The sequence below is a fragment of the Pyxicephalus adspersus genome, chromosome 5, assembly GCF_032062135.1.
Source record: "Pyxicephalus adspersus chromosome 5, UCB_Pads_2.0, whole genome shotgun sequence".
Classification (NCBI taxonomy): Eukaryota; Metazoa; Chordata; class Amphibia; order Anura; family Pyxicephalidae; genus Pyxicephalus; species Pyxicephalus adspersus.
The window spans coordinates 103,013,980-103,028,938 of record NC_092862.1 but is presented as its reverse complement, the minus strand read 5'-3'; the positions used below and the strand labels follow the sequence as shown (position 1 = coordinate 103,028,938).

Genomic DNA, 14,959 nt, shown 5'->3' with positions numbered 1-14,959 from the left:
ACACCTGTTCCCTGTATAAATCCCAATTACTTTTTTTGGCTAGAGAGCAACTGAATTCATATGGAGATGCCAGCGGGTGGTAGCTCTAGAACAGTTCCTTTTAATCAATGGGTAAATGCTTGCCCTAAGGAGTGGATAAGCAGTTGCCACCAGGGACAAGTATTATAAATGAAAGAGGGTGGCAGCCTGCTAGCAGCTTCGTGTGAATTAAGGCTATCTTTAATAAACTGAATTAGTTTCTCAGCAATTAAGGGTAACTTTTCAATTCCCTCTTCATTACTAAGGGATTATTGATACCAGAAAAAGTGGGGGGAAGACAGTGATGTGTGTCAGTACTTCAGTTTTCATTTATTTTTTATCAGTGTCTTATAAAACTTGTTTAGGCACAGTGCTTGAGATAATGGAACAATCCTAAACAACCTACACAAGGACTGTCTGTCCTACTGTCTGAAAAATTTCAAGATTGATTCTGCAATATTTTATTTTAACTTGTATTCCTTGGAGGCTGATTGTATTCAGTGAGCTCAGTGGAATCATTTTTAGTGCTGCCATGTGGCATTACAGGAAGCATAAACTAATCAATATCTAATTAAAATTGAGAGGGCAATAAACTTTCCAATTTACTACCTGTAAGAAAAAAAAATGCAATAATCATTTCCCTTATGACTACTTAACAGACAACAGTGATACAAAAGTTGTTTTCAAATTTCTTAGGAGTATTCGCCATATCTGTTTACCATATGATTGGGCTAGTAAAGCTGAACAAAAAGCTGATAAAAAAGTCACAAAGAATATACATACAGCTGGTAAATATAGCAGTGACATCTTCACTGTGAAGCCAGTGCAGACTGCCTGCAGAAAACTGCAGGGAGAGGGTGAATACAAAACAAGTCACCCTGCTCAAAGAGATTGAGCAGCACTGACTGGTCTTTATTACAGAAACATCTCACACACAGTAACCATGCTGGAGTTTCATGCTGAATTAATCCAAAGCATTACTAAAGGTGAAACCTTTTTAGATTTGAAGTGGTGAGAGGTCAAATCCAATGCTAGATTGTATTGCTATACAGTATGTGTCCCAGTAGGAGAGATCCATTGGGTCTGATATTATTAAAGCTCTCCAAGACTGGTGAAGATAGACTGTAATGGGAAAACCTGGGCCATCCAGCAAATCCGGACTGGATTGAACTAATATAAAATCATTTTTTTTTAAATACATTCCAAGTGTGTTGTGTCACCCAGATTCTCCCATGATAGTCCATCTTTACCAGACTTTAATCAATCAGGCCCATTGAGTTTAAATGTCCTAAATGACCAATGTCAGTGGGAAATATAGTGAGGGTTAACCTATCATTTAAAATTTCCACTAAACAAGAATTGAATAAAAGTATGATATAAATCTTCCAATTGGGACACCTGGAAAAGAGAGGATTTCCATCACAATTGAGAAAAATTGTGGCATTTCAAAGATAAATCCCCCAAAATACTTCCTTGCTCTATGCAAAATAACAAAAGGTTTGGCTTTGTGGTAAGAAAATATTTAAATATGAACTTACAGGGTGTTTAAATTTCTGGATTCCAGTGATTGTTTGGGTATGCGGTTTTAAATGAGTGAAACTTTTACTTATGCATGCCTTTGGTTTGTGACAGGTTGTTTTAGGCTTCAAAAACATTTCCAGATTTTCATATTAAAAAAAGTGTTAATATTACCTGCACATTCTGGGTTGTCTTCATTAAAATTTATTGCAAAGTCATGTGAAACCTTAATAGAAGAAAGAACAAAGGAAGAATACAACAGCCATTACACTGCATATACATGCTTTGTATACTATTTTGTAAACAATACCAAACATGTAATTATTTAAATACATTCAGTTTCTACAAAGAAAAGTAACAGTATGATAAAAGCAATAAAATCATTATGATATACCCAGTAATATAAAATCAACAATGGAAGCTTATTACCAGCATGTCTCTCCTAACCAATTACCGACGTTCTATATTTATGAGTATCTGAATAAACAAGTAAACCTGGGAAAATGATAAAATGGATGTCCACATATATAAAGTAAAAGGGTATTTGTTGAAATCCACTAAAAAGCTGGTGTCAAGCTTCTAAACACAACAGGGCAAGTGAATCAATCATTGTGCCCTAGTTCACATCTTTGTGTCAGCAACACTATGGCTTCAAAGATGTGCCTTGTACTGTGTGTTGCCATGCTGTGGGGTAGGCTGATTATTCATTTAAAGGAGCTGCTTAATGCCCAGAAACGCACGTGAATGTGGTTTTTTTTAGTTTCCACACTACAACACATGGTATATGAATGGGCTGTCTAATGCACAGCAGTGCACAACCAGTAATTACAATTCAGAATGAATGGCACCAGAGCCTATTAGCATATATAAAATGTGTTACTGTACCCAACATTCACAATTACTGTATAGCAAAAGCATCCAATATTCCTTTAAACGTGACACTTTCATTCATTCACAGATAAAACTTTGAAAATTACATTGTTACAAGGGGACAATGGCCAGCACTGCAACTACATATGATCAATATGTATACAATATGATCTTTTAGAGGCAGTACGATGCAAGGTGTAAGGAATATAATTTTGCTGAGCTTTGAATTTAGGTTGTTTTTGTGTTTTTTGCTATATTTTGCAGATAATTGAGTTGTGTCGAAACTAGTTATATCCTCCTTATCAGTAGGTCAATATTTGCTCCATCCTTACCTTGAAGCTTCTTACCTTGAAATATCTTGCTCAGCGAAGTTGTTAATTAAGTTTCTTGTTACTGACTAACTACTAAGTGTCTTCCACCTTGTTGTCTGACTATATAAACTGTGATGTGATAATAAAGTTTTGAGACGTGATATAACTATATGCTTAAGTTGCGTGTTGTGTTATTCACTGCTCCCAATGCGTTGAAAACAGAGGTCATGATAGAGAGGGAAATATTGGTCTCGGATCAATAGGAAATCGCCTTAACACAAGGTAACTTCGGTAATAGACAATCATCATGATTGACAAAGATTTAAATACTTTTTGTGACAATTGTCTGTTCAGGGTTATGCAATAATTCAAAAAGTCGGTGGGCAGCTTTAAAAATTGCACTCACAAAAATAATATTTTTTGCTGTAAAAACAACCTTACAAAAATCGTCTGATCATCCCCAGAGAGATGTGTTAAGCTACAGATACAGTTCCTGTCCCACTAGTAGGGAAACCTGTAACATTATCCACTTAAAAACCACCAGTTTTTAGCAATTTACTTGGTATTCTGAGTCATCTGATTGTATATGCTAATTTATGCCATCAAAATTTTTAATGTAATGTATAATTCATATACAATCTATACCTGCAGTTATCATATATTGTAGGTATTGTAGATATTGTAGGCTACTGATTAGTTTTCAAAATGTTTTTGTGAACATAATATATAATGAATACAGTTTATGTATGAAAATCTTAATGTTTTTACCTTGTAATCTGGAGGTATTCTGGCACCAAAACCAAAGGCAGGAAACATTTTGTCACTATACAACAGGGAAAACATAAAATTAATAATTAGGTCTGTTGGAAGAATGTCCTCCTTACAATGGAGTTCTGAATGGCACCCTTAAAGAAAGCTATATTGATCCCTGCTAACTCTGCAGTAGGCCTGGATCAAGAACTATGCAGGCACCACACAATGGGAGATCAATCATCTACAGCTCAAGGAACTTCTGGAGGAACCCTAATGTTTCATAGAACCCAGATTGAGAATGGCTGGTGTAGATGATAGTTTTAATGAATATTCTGCACACACAAATTCCTGTTCAGAGCAAAGCCCTTCATATAATGTCACATCTGATTTTCAGAACTAAGCAGCTAAACAGGTGTAATGTCTTTTTGGTGTTTCATACCTCAACTAATCGAAATAATTTTCCCTACGGTCATAACGCTGTCAACTGGCTTTGTAATGTTGTGCTGTGAAGCCATTATAATATCTACTATTGCTGTTTCAGCTAATTTAATGGATGCTTCCCACAGCTTTTGCTCTGTATATGAATGTCCTGTGGGGATCCAGTTTCTTTTACTTCGGTCACTGAAAGACTCTTGGAACTCAGGATGAAGGATTTTTATTTGTGACAGTGTTTGAACAAAATATGACTGAAACTGAGAATTTCTGGGATGACCTTGCTGCTTCCAGGAGCCAGAGGAAACATTTCTGCTTAATCAATACATGTGCTAGCACCTTAATATAATCCTCTGGCAGATGGCCAAGGTTTATAGGAGAGACTTGTGAATTGTGATATAAAATGAAAGATGTTCTCTGTTTATAATTATAATCTATAGTCCATAACACTGACCATTTATCTTCCTTCCTGGAAATAGGTTACATACATGAAGCACACCAATAGCTCATACAGCCCATATCTAACACAAAAAACAGACAGTGAAAAACATTCATTTTTATTCACAGGAGAATTATCCAGGTTTGGGACTACCAAGGGCTGCACATTAATGCTGCATTTTTGAGGTTCAGATGTTATCCGAAATTTATTGCAAAAGTAGAAGGATCCAATTTTAAAGGACTCTTATGCCCTGCCAAACCTTTCAACTGTGGTTAGCAGGATTACAATGGGCCATTAATGGGGGTTTGGTATGTTCAGCCCCTTCACTATAAAAGGGTGGGCACTGAATTATGTTGCTGTATGATATAATTGGTGAGGAATTGTTTCTCTGCTTTGCAGCCCCCTTTTCAAGGTTCCCCCTTCTCCCATGTTGAATGAATCATGGCTTGGTATGGTAAAAAAGGGAGGGAAATGCATGATTGGTGCCTTTCCATTCCTGGCTACACAGTCTGCATTCCTGGATAAGGGTCTGGTTGGTGTAAATAGAACCCTACAACCTGTTTTTTTTAAATAAAAGCCTACTGTCACCCTAAATTGGGGAACAACCACCACAGAGGTCCCTTTAATATTTCAATCAGAGCCTTATCCATGCCACAACAGACAAAAAAAAATGAAACATACTTTTTTTTTTGCTAGCCTAACACATCATGCATGAATCCTTCGTTGTCTGCAGGGACAGAGTATACCTTATCTAAACCTATCATGAACTAGCACAGTTGGATTGGGGTACAAAAGATTTTTCAGGTAAAATCTTTTTTAGAAACCTTTACCTATATATATTGAAAGGTATAAATTGAAAAAGGAATGTGAAAAACATTGGTGGGATATAGGCTTATTTAAAAGTTGTATGGGGTCTTATTCATACTGTGTTATATATTTTAACATTAAAATATATATATATATATATATATATATATATATATATATATATATATATTAAAAATAAAATAAAAATAAAACTATCTTACAAGAGAGTTCTTCACCCCTGCATAGAGATGTCAATATTAGCACGTTCTACGTCAATAGAAAGCAATTGTACTGGACATAAAGGCTGTGTTACATTCTCTGTACATAGCTCACTTAAGTCTAGGGGGAATAACTGTGCAAGCATCAATGTGGATAAACATCTTGTTGCTGCAAGACTCTTAAAAATAATTACATGGCAATCGACAAGCTAGTCATCAGGACACAGTAAACAATTACAGTAAGACATAAAATAGCATCCCCTGAGAAGCGAGATGCCACCAACAGTATGTTACCTGTCATAGTCTTGGCAAATTTCCCCAACAGCCACAAGTGCTTTAAGATACTCATTGGGCTGGTAAGGATGGATGTAGTGCAGAGAGCAGCTGTTACGTGGGTCTCCATTAGATGCTGTGAAGTCAATTGCTACCTAGAATTGAGAGGAAAGGTATTATTATCCTTTAATTGTAGAGTATGCACATGTTCTACAGTTCTGAACAATATCAGTACCTGTCACATTATATTTTTGTTTTTGTAAACATACAAACATATTCTGGGTCCAGAAACTAAGTTAACCACTTGAGGATTTAAGACATATAGTGTATGCCGTCAAAAACCAAATACCTTGGCAGTCTACTGCTACTCCTACTGGCAGATTCTGGCTGTCAAAACAGCGTGGACGTTCTCTGAGCCGAGAAGGGGCTTTAGCCTATGCTGTGTAAAATGAAGCTTTTAAACAATGTTTGGAACAGCTTTGTTAGGTTTCATTGCTGTCTGGGTACATTCTGCTGGTTTGCACCCAATAGTGGCAATACAGATACTTTTTTTATGAAGAAGAACTGAAAAATTGCTTGGGATCCAGCTGGGGATTTCAACAGGAAGACTTGTGATACAAAAAAATGACACAAAAAACAAAACAAAATAAACCTGACAGAATAACTAATTATCCCCACAATATCCAAATTTAAACAGGAAAATGTTTTAGCTGTTTTGGCTTGCACATATTTTCATTGGTTTTCCATCTTACAGTAAAAAAATACCCATTTCACACTTAATGAAAACGTCAAACCTTACTGATAATGTTTTGTTCCGTGATGAGGTTATCTAGTGTGTTTGCTGAGACATCCTAACATTGGGGAATTGCACTAGATAACTAGATTTCAATGTCTATATTGGTACCTAAGTGGGGCAAACTTTTTTATCACATTGTACAGAAATGACAAAGTAAAAAATTGTAACATCGTTAAAGCAGACCTATCATCACATGTTTTACTTTATATAAAAGGATACATAACCCTCTTATATAGGGTAGGAAGTGTCTGTTGAATTGGATCGCAGAAGGATTGACAGCTTTCAATCTGTAAAGGTGTTATTTTTGTTTTTTAGTAATAGATCTGCTTTAGGAGACTAATTACCATTGTAGCCACATTAAGCAACAAAGAAAATGGCATTATTAATTTAATGTATGACAGGTGGAAGCATAACTATATTCTATAAGTTAGAATATGTTAACCAACATTAATTAGCACAGGAAAGGAAAATTCAGAATAGCTATTTTGTAATAATGGCATCATTCTTTTTTTCATTTGTGCAAATAGTAGGTAGCCTTTATGTCTTTAAAAAAAAACATTTTATTACAGTTCTTAGTTACTAATTGCTGTATTATTTCTCTACACTGTATATGATAGAATTAGATTAGACCATGTTTTGAGATCTGTATTTTAAAGACTAGACACCAGCAACCAATAAATCACCTTCCTCCTATTTCAAGTATATTGCAAAGGGGTTATACAATCAGTTCCAGGTGAGGGAGAAATAATTCTGTGCTTTTGTTTCCTCATATCTACAATATTGCAATGTCCAGTGCCGTGAATTTTCTTGGAAATAATTTATACCAATTGCAGATGACAGAGGATGCAGTGTCGGGCTGCTATGCAATCCATCATGCTATTACTATTTCATATTGTATGGTGTACGCATGTGAAAAATAGCTTTTTTTATCTGCGCTAAAGACCCTAAAACTTATTTGAAAAATCTTTTGAAATCTTACATCCAATAGATAGAATAATAGAATACAGAGGAGAAGTAGGAGCATTTTTTAGCTCTTCAAAAGCAAAGTGTCTCTGAAAAGTTGTAGAAAGTAATATGTGCCCTGCCACTAAGCTAAGAACATATTTGAGAAAAAATAGCTGCATGCTGCAGAAATCATTTAGCCAAACAAGGTTTTTAAGGAAGGGGATAGATAATAAAAGGGACTGTTCACAAGTGTTAGGGCTAACAATCTTATGTCTCTACCTTAGTCATGTCATTAACAAAGTCTAAGGGCAATATTTAAAGCCTATCCGCATGTTTTTTGGGATGTCCCAAGCAAACCTACTCAAACACAGGGGAACTTACAAATTCCTTGCCGATAGTGTCCTGGCCCAAATTCAAACCTGTGACCTAGGACTACAAAGGCCAATGACATAGCCATAGTGCTGTTCAACTAATGGTTCCCTAACAATTAACAGTAGCATTTTTTCCACAACCCAACCTCTAATGTATGAAAACTGCATCATGAGCATAATGTAACTATCATGCATAAATTATAGAGGATGGAGGGGATGAGGACAGCCAGAAAACCACTACTAGGTGTACTGTCTGGTGGGAAGCAAGTGGCAAGGTGGTTAGTTGACTAAATGTAACATCATATCTACCATACCCATTGCATATGCATTGGTTGAGGAACACAAACTATCTGGTATAGCTCCCTGAAAATAGCTATAGACTGCACCAAAGAAGTTAAAATAATGTCTAGGAAACTGTGTCCAAGCATTGTATACAGTTTTTGAAAACTATCACTGTAAACTAAGCCTTATATCCAGCTTTGCCTGCAAATTGAGGAACACAATCAAAAAGATGATATTATGTGAAATGGAAAACTAAAGAGAAAGTAAATTTATTTCAAGCCTAAAGCAGAAATAACATTTCACTTTTAAGAATCCATGATTAGGCAGGTCATTATTGCAGAAAGGAAAAGGCAATGTCCCCTTCTGAAAGAACCCCTCCTGCCTGCTTGATCACTCCAGGTTTTTGGCAAAAATCTGCAAGGAACAAGGACAGGTGAGCAATGTAGGTTAAGTTTTTACATTTTGCAACAGTTTCCATGTATGGGTCAGAATGTATCCATGAGAGAAAAAAATGGGGAGACCTGTGCAAAAGGTGCAGTCCTACTGTCATATGAAGCTTCTTTTAATTGTTCAGTAATATGCAATGGGGTTTCATGAATATTTATTTTCTCATATTTTGTCAGATGTATCATTTTGTATTATTTTGTTTCTTTTTTATTTTTAATAATTCTTTCATCTGAATTACATTGGTGCTTTTGATTATAATAATAACAAACTCTTATCTTTAAGTTTAGTAATATGTATGTGTGTGTGGCAATTGTGCCAAAGTGATTATGAAAATGTATCTTCCAACTTATCGCGTTATTATATTTCTGGTATTCTTTTATAGATAAACTGAAATTGAAATGTATCCTCATTTTAGTTTGTGATACAATTCTACCTACAAAACTGAATAGAAATGGATAATATCATTTTACCTTTTTGTCATGATGATGGGATCCCCATTAAAACACCCAAAACACGTTTTTTTTTTTTAAAGACTGTAAATAAAAAGACACCAACTTTCCCCTTCCATATCTCTCATTAGACAGGAGCAGATCTTTGGCCCTTTGTTTTTGAGTTATCCTGTTGTTAACACATATTTCTTGTAACGTCAAGATGCCCAACATCTGTCATTTGCAGGTGTCTAAAATGGCCTGCTTTTTCCCATGGTATAAAACTGCTATGTTAAATGTTTGTGTTGAATTTGCTCATAATACTATTATCCAGCACTCCACACACTTTGCATATTTTGCAGTGATTACCTCTTACTTCTTCATATTAAAAACAGGAAGGAAAGGAAACTCCTCCAATAAAACATAAGGGCTTAACCATTCTCTGCTCCATCCAAACTCATAACAAACATGGAAAATAATGTCTCCTGATAAAAAGCTTCCCAAGGAAAAAGGGGCTCAGGTTGTAAGGAAAGACAAAGAAAGAGTGTGAGCGGTTCAAAGAAACAAATTTAGCACCTCTAATAAAGGCCCTGTAATGGGTGTAATGGGTACAGGCGTTATAAAATATCTCATAATCCCTGTGATTTGCACAAGAAAACCTGGGCTAAACGCACTAATGGGGCACTCTGGATCAAAGTATGCCAATGGACAGCCGCCTTACCCTCTTTAATTGTAGAGTTATGGGAGTCACTGGGTTTATTTCCTAAAGAAGTATCACTAAAGAACAATTCACTTAGCAAAGTAAATGATTACCCTATAAGAACACTATTACCATTTATTCTCCGTTGCAAGCTAAATATGACAAGAATGTCAAGATAGTATGAATGTGACTTGAATCCTGCTAATTTAAAATTGCAGAACTGACTCCTAATTACAGTAAAAGCCCCTTTGAGATTAGTTTCAGAATTCAGTTTGTTATGCATGTATTTACCAACCTATGGTTTGTAATATTACCTGGCTGACTGAAATAGTGAATAAGATCACCGCAATTGTAAAGAAGATCCTGTAACATAGCAAATATGTTGAGTCTCTAGGACAATCAAGGTTGTCAAACTATATATTGCATTGCACAAGAGTTAAAAAAAAAAGGAATGCCTTCACTTTTGCATCTTATAAACAGATGGCAGTACCAATATGTGACAAGCACTAACATGTTGTGTATATTCTTCTTTTATATTAAGTCTGTTGGCGACAGGTTATTACAAAGAATAGCTGTTTAGGTATTGTTTTAGAAAACCAACCCTGTCCTAGATCTTCATCAATGGGGATTAAGGCAATGTACTATGACTAATGGTTCCCAATGGTAAAGATGTCAGCACAATTAAAATTCACTGACTTAGGCAAGCTGTTCATGATGATAACAATGTTGATGTGAACACTGGTAGCTGTTAGGGTAAAGGATGCAAAACGGCTAGGAAGAAACATCTCTACTGTGTGAGGCTAAACAGATCTATGACAGCTTCACAGGAGATGTGTCAATGGACTAATTATACACAATCAGTGGATTGCTCAGCATGGGGTTTTCAAAGAGTGTGTGGGTCACATTATTGTTATTCTTGGATTGTAGAAGGTTTGCATGCACTCATGTAAAAGGATGAATCTCACTACCCTACCACATCTACCATGCAGCTCACACACGAAGACCTTTGCGGATATCCGCGGTATCATTAAAAAAAAGGTGAATGCTTCTGAGGACATGTTTGCGTGGAGTGTGACTTCTGCAATGACAGCTGTACCACACTTTCTTATTGTTAGCAAAAATGTATAGTAATTTGGTGAGCACAAGGTATTTTGTTTTAGATTTGGACAAAGGAGTTGAGGTTTAGAACTACAGTGAAGTAAATTGTCTGGCAAAATAAGTAAAACAACAAAACTTTTTTCAAATTTAAATATATTTTCTTCTAAGAATTATTTTTAGCTCATGTATATTAAAATATTCCTATCCATTTATAAGTAACAGATATGGAGGCATTACTTTTGTTTCAGCCCTTCTATTGTACAATATTGCCTGTCTCCTCTTACAAAAAGCATTGAATCCCTCTTCGTATAAAGAAAAGTTAAATCTACACTTCAGATTCACCCTATGCTCCATATTTCAATACCCATATCAGACAAATTGTGTGTCTCATTTGCATACATTTGTCATAATTTTTTCAGGTTTTACATATGCTGAAAATATGCCTTTAATCAAGGCATCTCATCTTTTGCAAGCAACAAGAAAAAAAAGTAGCAGGTTTCTGTGTTCCTCTATAGCACACTGCACACAGCTGGAGACCCTTCACTAGGATGAAAACATCCATTAATGGTTAAGATCTGGAATGTCTCTAGAATCACTACTATTGATCAAATTTTTTTATACGTTAAAGCTGTAGGAAGACTCTGGAAACACAATGGGCACATTAGTGGTGTGTTTAATAGTTAGTTATTATAACCACAAACTGTATGAGTACAATAGAGCAACTGGAGAACAAAGCATGACAGTGAGGAAGTTCTCATTAATGCTTTAAATTATTGGGAATGTCTTTACAGGCACTTCAGAAACCTTTGTTTATCACCCCAGTTATTTTTCTCATCAAACGCCCTGTTCCGAACAGCTGTTTCTTCTTCATTTACCATAAAACTGCACTGTTCCTTGACATAAAAATATAAAATAAATTGTCAATGCAAGCAACGTGCCACAAAGTAGTCGTCAACACTCTCATAGCGCAATTTTGTCTGCCAGAATATCTACTGTTCAGAGATCGCCATTCATTAGTGTAACTGGCTTGCAATTTACAGTCATTTACAGTATTATCCGTACAACTATTTTAAATTACAGTAATTTAGGCTAAAAGGCACAGCAGACCATTTTGTAAAGACTATTTAATGCAGACATAGTATTAAATATAGTTTAATGTTAAGAACAAGCATGTTAAGTAATGCATTAATTATCTCTTAAGGAGCTCATACTATTCTTATTGACAATGTCTTTATCTTCCAAAACGTCGTCTTTGCTCATCATCCAGGAAAAGCATGTACATCTGGGATTAGGATGCCTTCCACGCTAAGGTTAATATTTGAATACTATTGTCTTCAAGTTATGCTGCAGAACCCTCTGCTGCTGCCTTTCAATCTGTCACTAGCTAGTGAAAAAAAAATCAATCACAGTCTAACAGAACCTCTCATTCTGCAACTTGCCTGAAAAATTAACAGTGTGAATGAGTTATTTCTGGAGGAGGACTGAGGAGCACATTCACACATTTCTCTTCCTGTGTGCTGTGTTAACTTACACCCATTAACATGCATTGCGTTAAGGCAGCCCATTCATTTTGAATGGGCTGCCAACACAAAGGAATGGTCAACAAATGTAACATTTTTATGATGTGGCACATGGTAGGTGTATGGGCCCTTCTTTCTGCCTGTGGCAGACACTTTCTTCCAGGATGCTTCTTCAGGTGGGCAAACTTTGAAAGACTATGTCTAGGCTAGTTACTTAGTATATAGAGACTTAGGGCATGATTTATTAAAGCTCTCCAAGACTGGAGAAAATAGACTTTCATCGGTGAACCTAGGTGATCCAGCACACTTGGAATGGATCTGGTCAAGGATTGAAAACATTTGCTAACAAATAGAAAATTGTTTTTAAGAAATCCATTTCAGGTTTGCTGGGTAACCCAGGTTCACTGATAAAATTGTATCTTCTCCAGTCTAGGAGAGCTTTAATAAATCAGGCAGATGACACATGGGTCAAGATTGAAACTTGTAGAACACATATACTCAGTAGACAAAACTTTAACATTTTCATGGGAAGAGCCAAATGACAAAATACAATTTTTGGACTGCTTGTTACATATGAAGAAGGACCCACACCAATGAGTATCTGCTCTGAGGGTTAACATAACATTAGGCTGAGATTGTGATCTTGTGACTACCCATACCAGGCTTTTGTAAACACTTTCACAAAGTTAAGCAGGAATTCAGGACCATCAAACAAATAGACAAATAGAAAATATGAAATAAATACTGTACTCTCTTATGTAGTTGGTGTGTCAGAAAAACAGCAGAAGTTTTAACAATCATCACGTCACTGTTTCTTTAGAGCCCAGCAATACTCGGAGACAGAAACTTGTACATCCAAAAGACCCAACACCCAAACACGAGCAAAACAATCTCCCTACAAATGAATGCCCAACAAAGTAGGCAGACTCTACAGGACAGGATTCAACATTTTTCTCATATCTTAAGGAAAATGGAAATCTTTTCAAGGACATTGAAGTGCATATTTTGGACATAAAGGACACGTGGTTTGCATGAGGTGTGAAAGAAGCCATCTACATCAAATAAAAACCATCTGTCCTCAATCTATAATGCTGTATTACCATCTTTATGCTGGTGGTTTCACAATAATTACTACCTTTAGCCATGTAGTTCGAAGGTTTAACATCTTTGCAACTTAACTAATAAAAGGAATGGAAGAGCTCAACTATGAGGTGAGATTAGCTGAACTGAATCTATTCTCCCTTGATAAGAGATGTTTAAGGGGGTATATGATCACCCTGTATAAATATATAAATTGTCCATATAGAGAACTCTCTTCCCCATTATTCATTTTGAGATCATTACAAAGAACAAGAGAGCACTCTTTGCGTCTGGAGGAAAAAAGTTTAAGCTCTGGATCAGGAAGGGATTCTTCACTGTAAGATCTGTGAAAATGTGGAATCGGCTTCCTCAGGAAGAAGTTTCAGAAGTTTCAACTACTATAGATTGCTTTAAGAAAAAACTGGATGCTTTTATAGAAGCACAGAATATAACTGGGTATTAAGGATTTAATCTTTAATTTAATCCTTAATGTCCATAGGGTTTTATATCTGAGATATGTTTACTTCCCTAGGGGTTGTACATGATGGACTAGTACAGGGTGCAACATATTTCACACCTGGTTTTGGAAAATTATGATCTGCCATGTCACATTTCATGGTGATTGGATTAGGGTGTTTGTGCTGTGTAGATATAAATACAGGGGTATATTCTTTGGGGATTGTCTTCAACGTTAAAAGAGAAAGTTCTGTTGAATGTGACTAACTACTACTATAACTTACATCTACTATGTACTGCTATATGTCAAAATGACTTCATAATATTTCTTAGGGGCAAAGTTTTTATGTCCTAGTTATTCATTTATAAAAAAACACTAGAAATTAGGAATGCAACTTACTGTAAACTGGATTTGACATCCGCCCATGATATAGTCTAAGAATGAATGCATTTTGTGAATCTGGAAAAAAATAATGAAATAAATGCTTATCAAATATAAATATCACATTTTCATTTACACAATTAATTATGTAAAACAAAATAAAGAAGAAAGTGACAGTAGAATGACATAAGAACAGACAACAACAGAGATATTATCAGTTCCTATCTATGATTGCTATTCAGCAGGTAAACTAAAATGAGATATTTTCTACAGAACATGCTAAAAGGAACTCATTTCTATCAGCAATGTGTTAGATTAGTTTCCTGTATTTAAACATGTAAAGATACTGAAGTACTGCATTAGCAAGAAACACTTTTCATCACATTATTTCAAGGTCCATATAGTTCTATTTTATTGAAAGGCATGTAAGCATAGATGATGAGAGTGAAATATAGATGTTAGATGAAATATAGATGGTTCTCTGACAGGACAAAAATTGACACTGAAATTAAGAGACTGTTATAAATTATATGCCTAATTTGGTGCAGCTATTTAATGAATAAGGTTAGAAATTATTTAACCAGATAGATAGACATTAATTAAAGAATATAATATGTAAAATAAAAAGATCTTGCTTTTAGGCAACTCTGCCAAGTTTAAAAAAAAAATCCTAAATCCTAAAGAAGTTCCCTGCAATAAAAGAAGTATTATACATACCTCTCTAGCTGGAACAAACCTCTTGTTCAGTTTTAGGAGAGCAAGATGTCAGTGTCCCTGCTACATGTTGAGGATTTTTCCTTCAACTTCTACATCAA

The 14,959-nt window shown here is 35.5% G+C and overlaps 1 protein-coding gene across 1 annotated transcript in view; it reads right to left on the bottom strand.

The window, feature by feature from the left end:
* The window catches only part of CPNE4 (copine 4), a 214,579-nt gene that overhangs the window by 21,949 nt on the left and 177,671 nt on the right, over nucleotides 1–14,959 (bottom strand). Inside the window, exons 10-13 of the mRNA XM_072412320.1 lie at nucleotides 14,163–14,222; nucleotides 5,661–5,794; nucleotides 3,486–3,540; nucleotides 1,711–1,762 (exon numbers count right to left, since the gene is read on the bottom strand). Coding sequence (XP_072268421.1) covers nucleotides 1,711–1,762; nucleotides 3,486–3,540; nucleotides 5,661–5,794; nucleotides 14,163–14,222 — 301 coding nt within the window. The remainder of the gene's footprint in view (nucleotides 1–1,710; nucleotides 1,763–3,485; nucleotides 3,541–5,660; nucleotides 5,795–14,162; nucleotides 14,223–14,959) is intronic.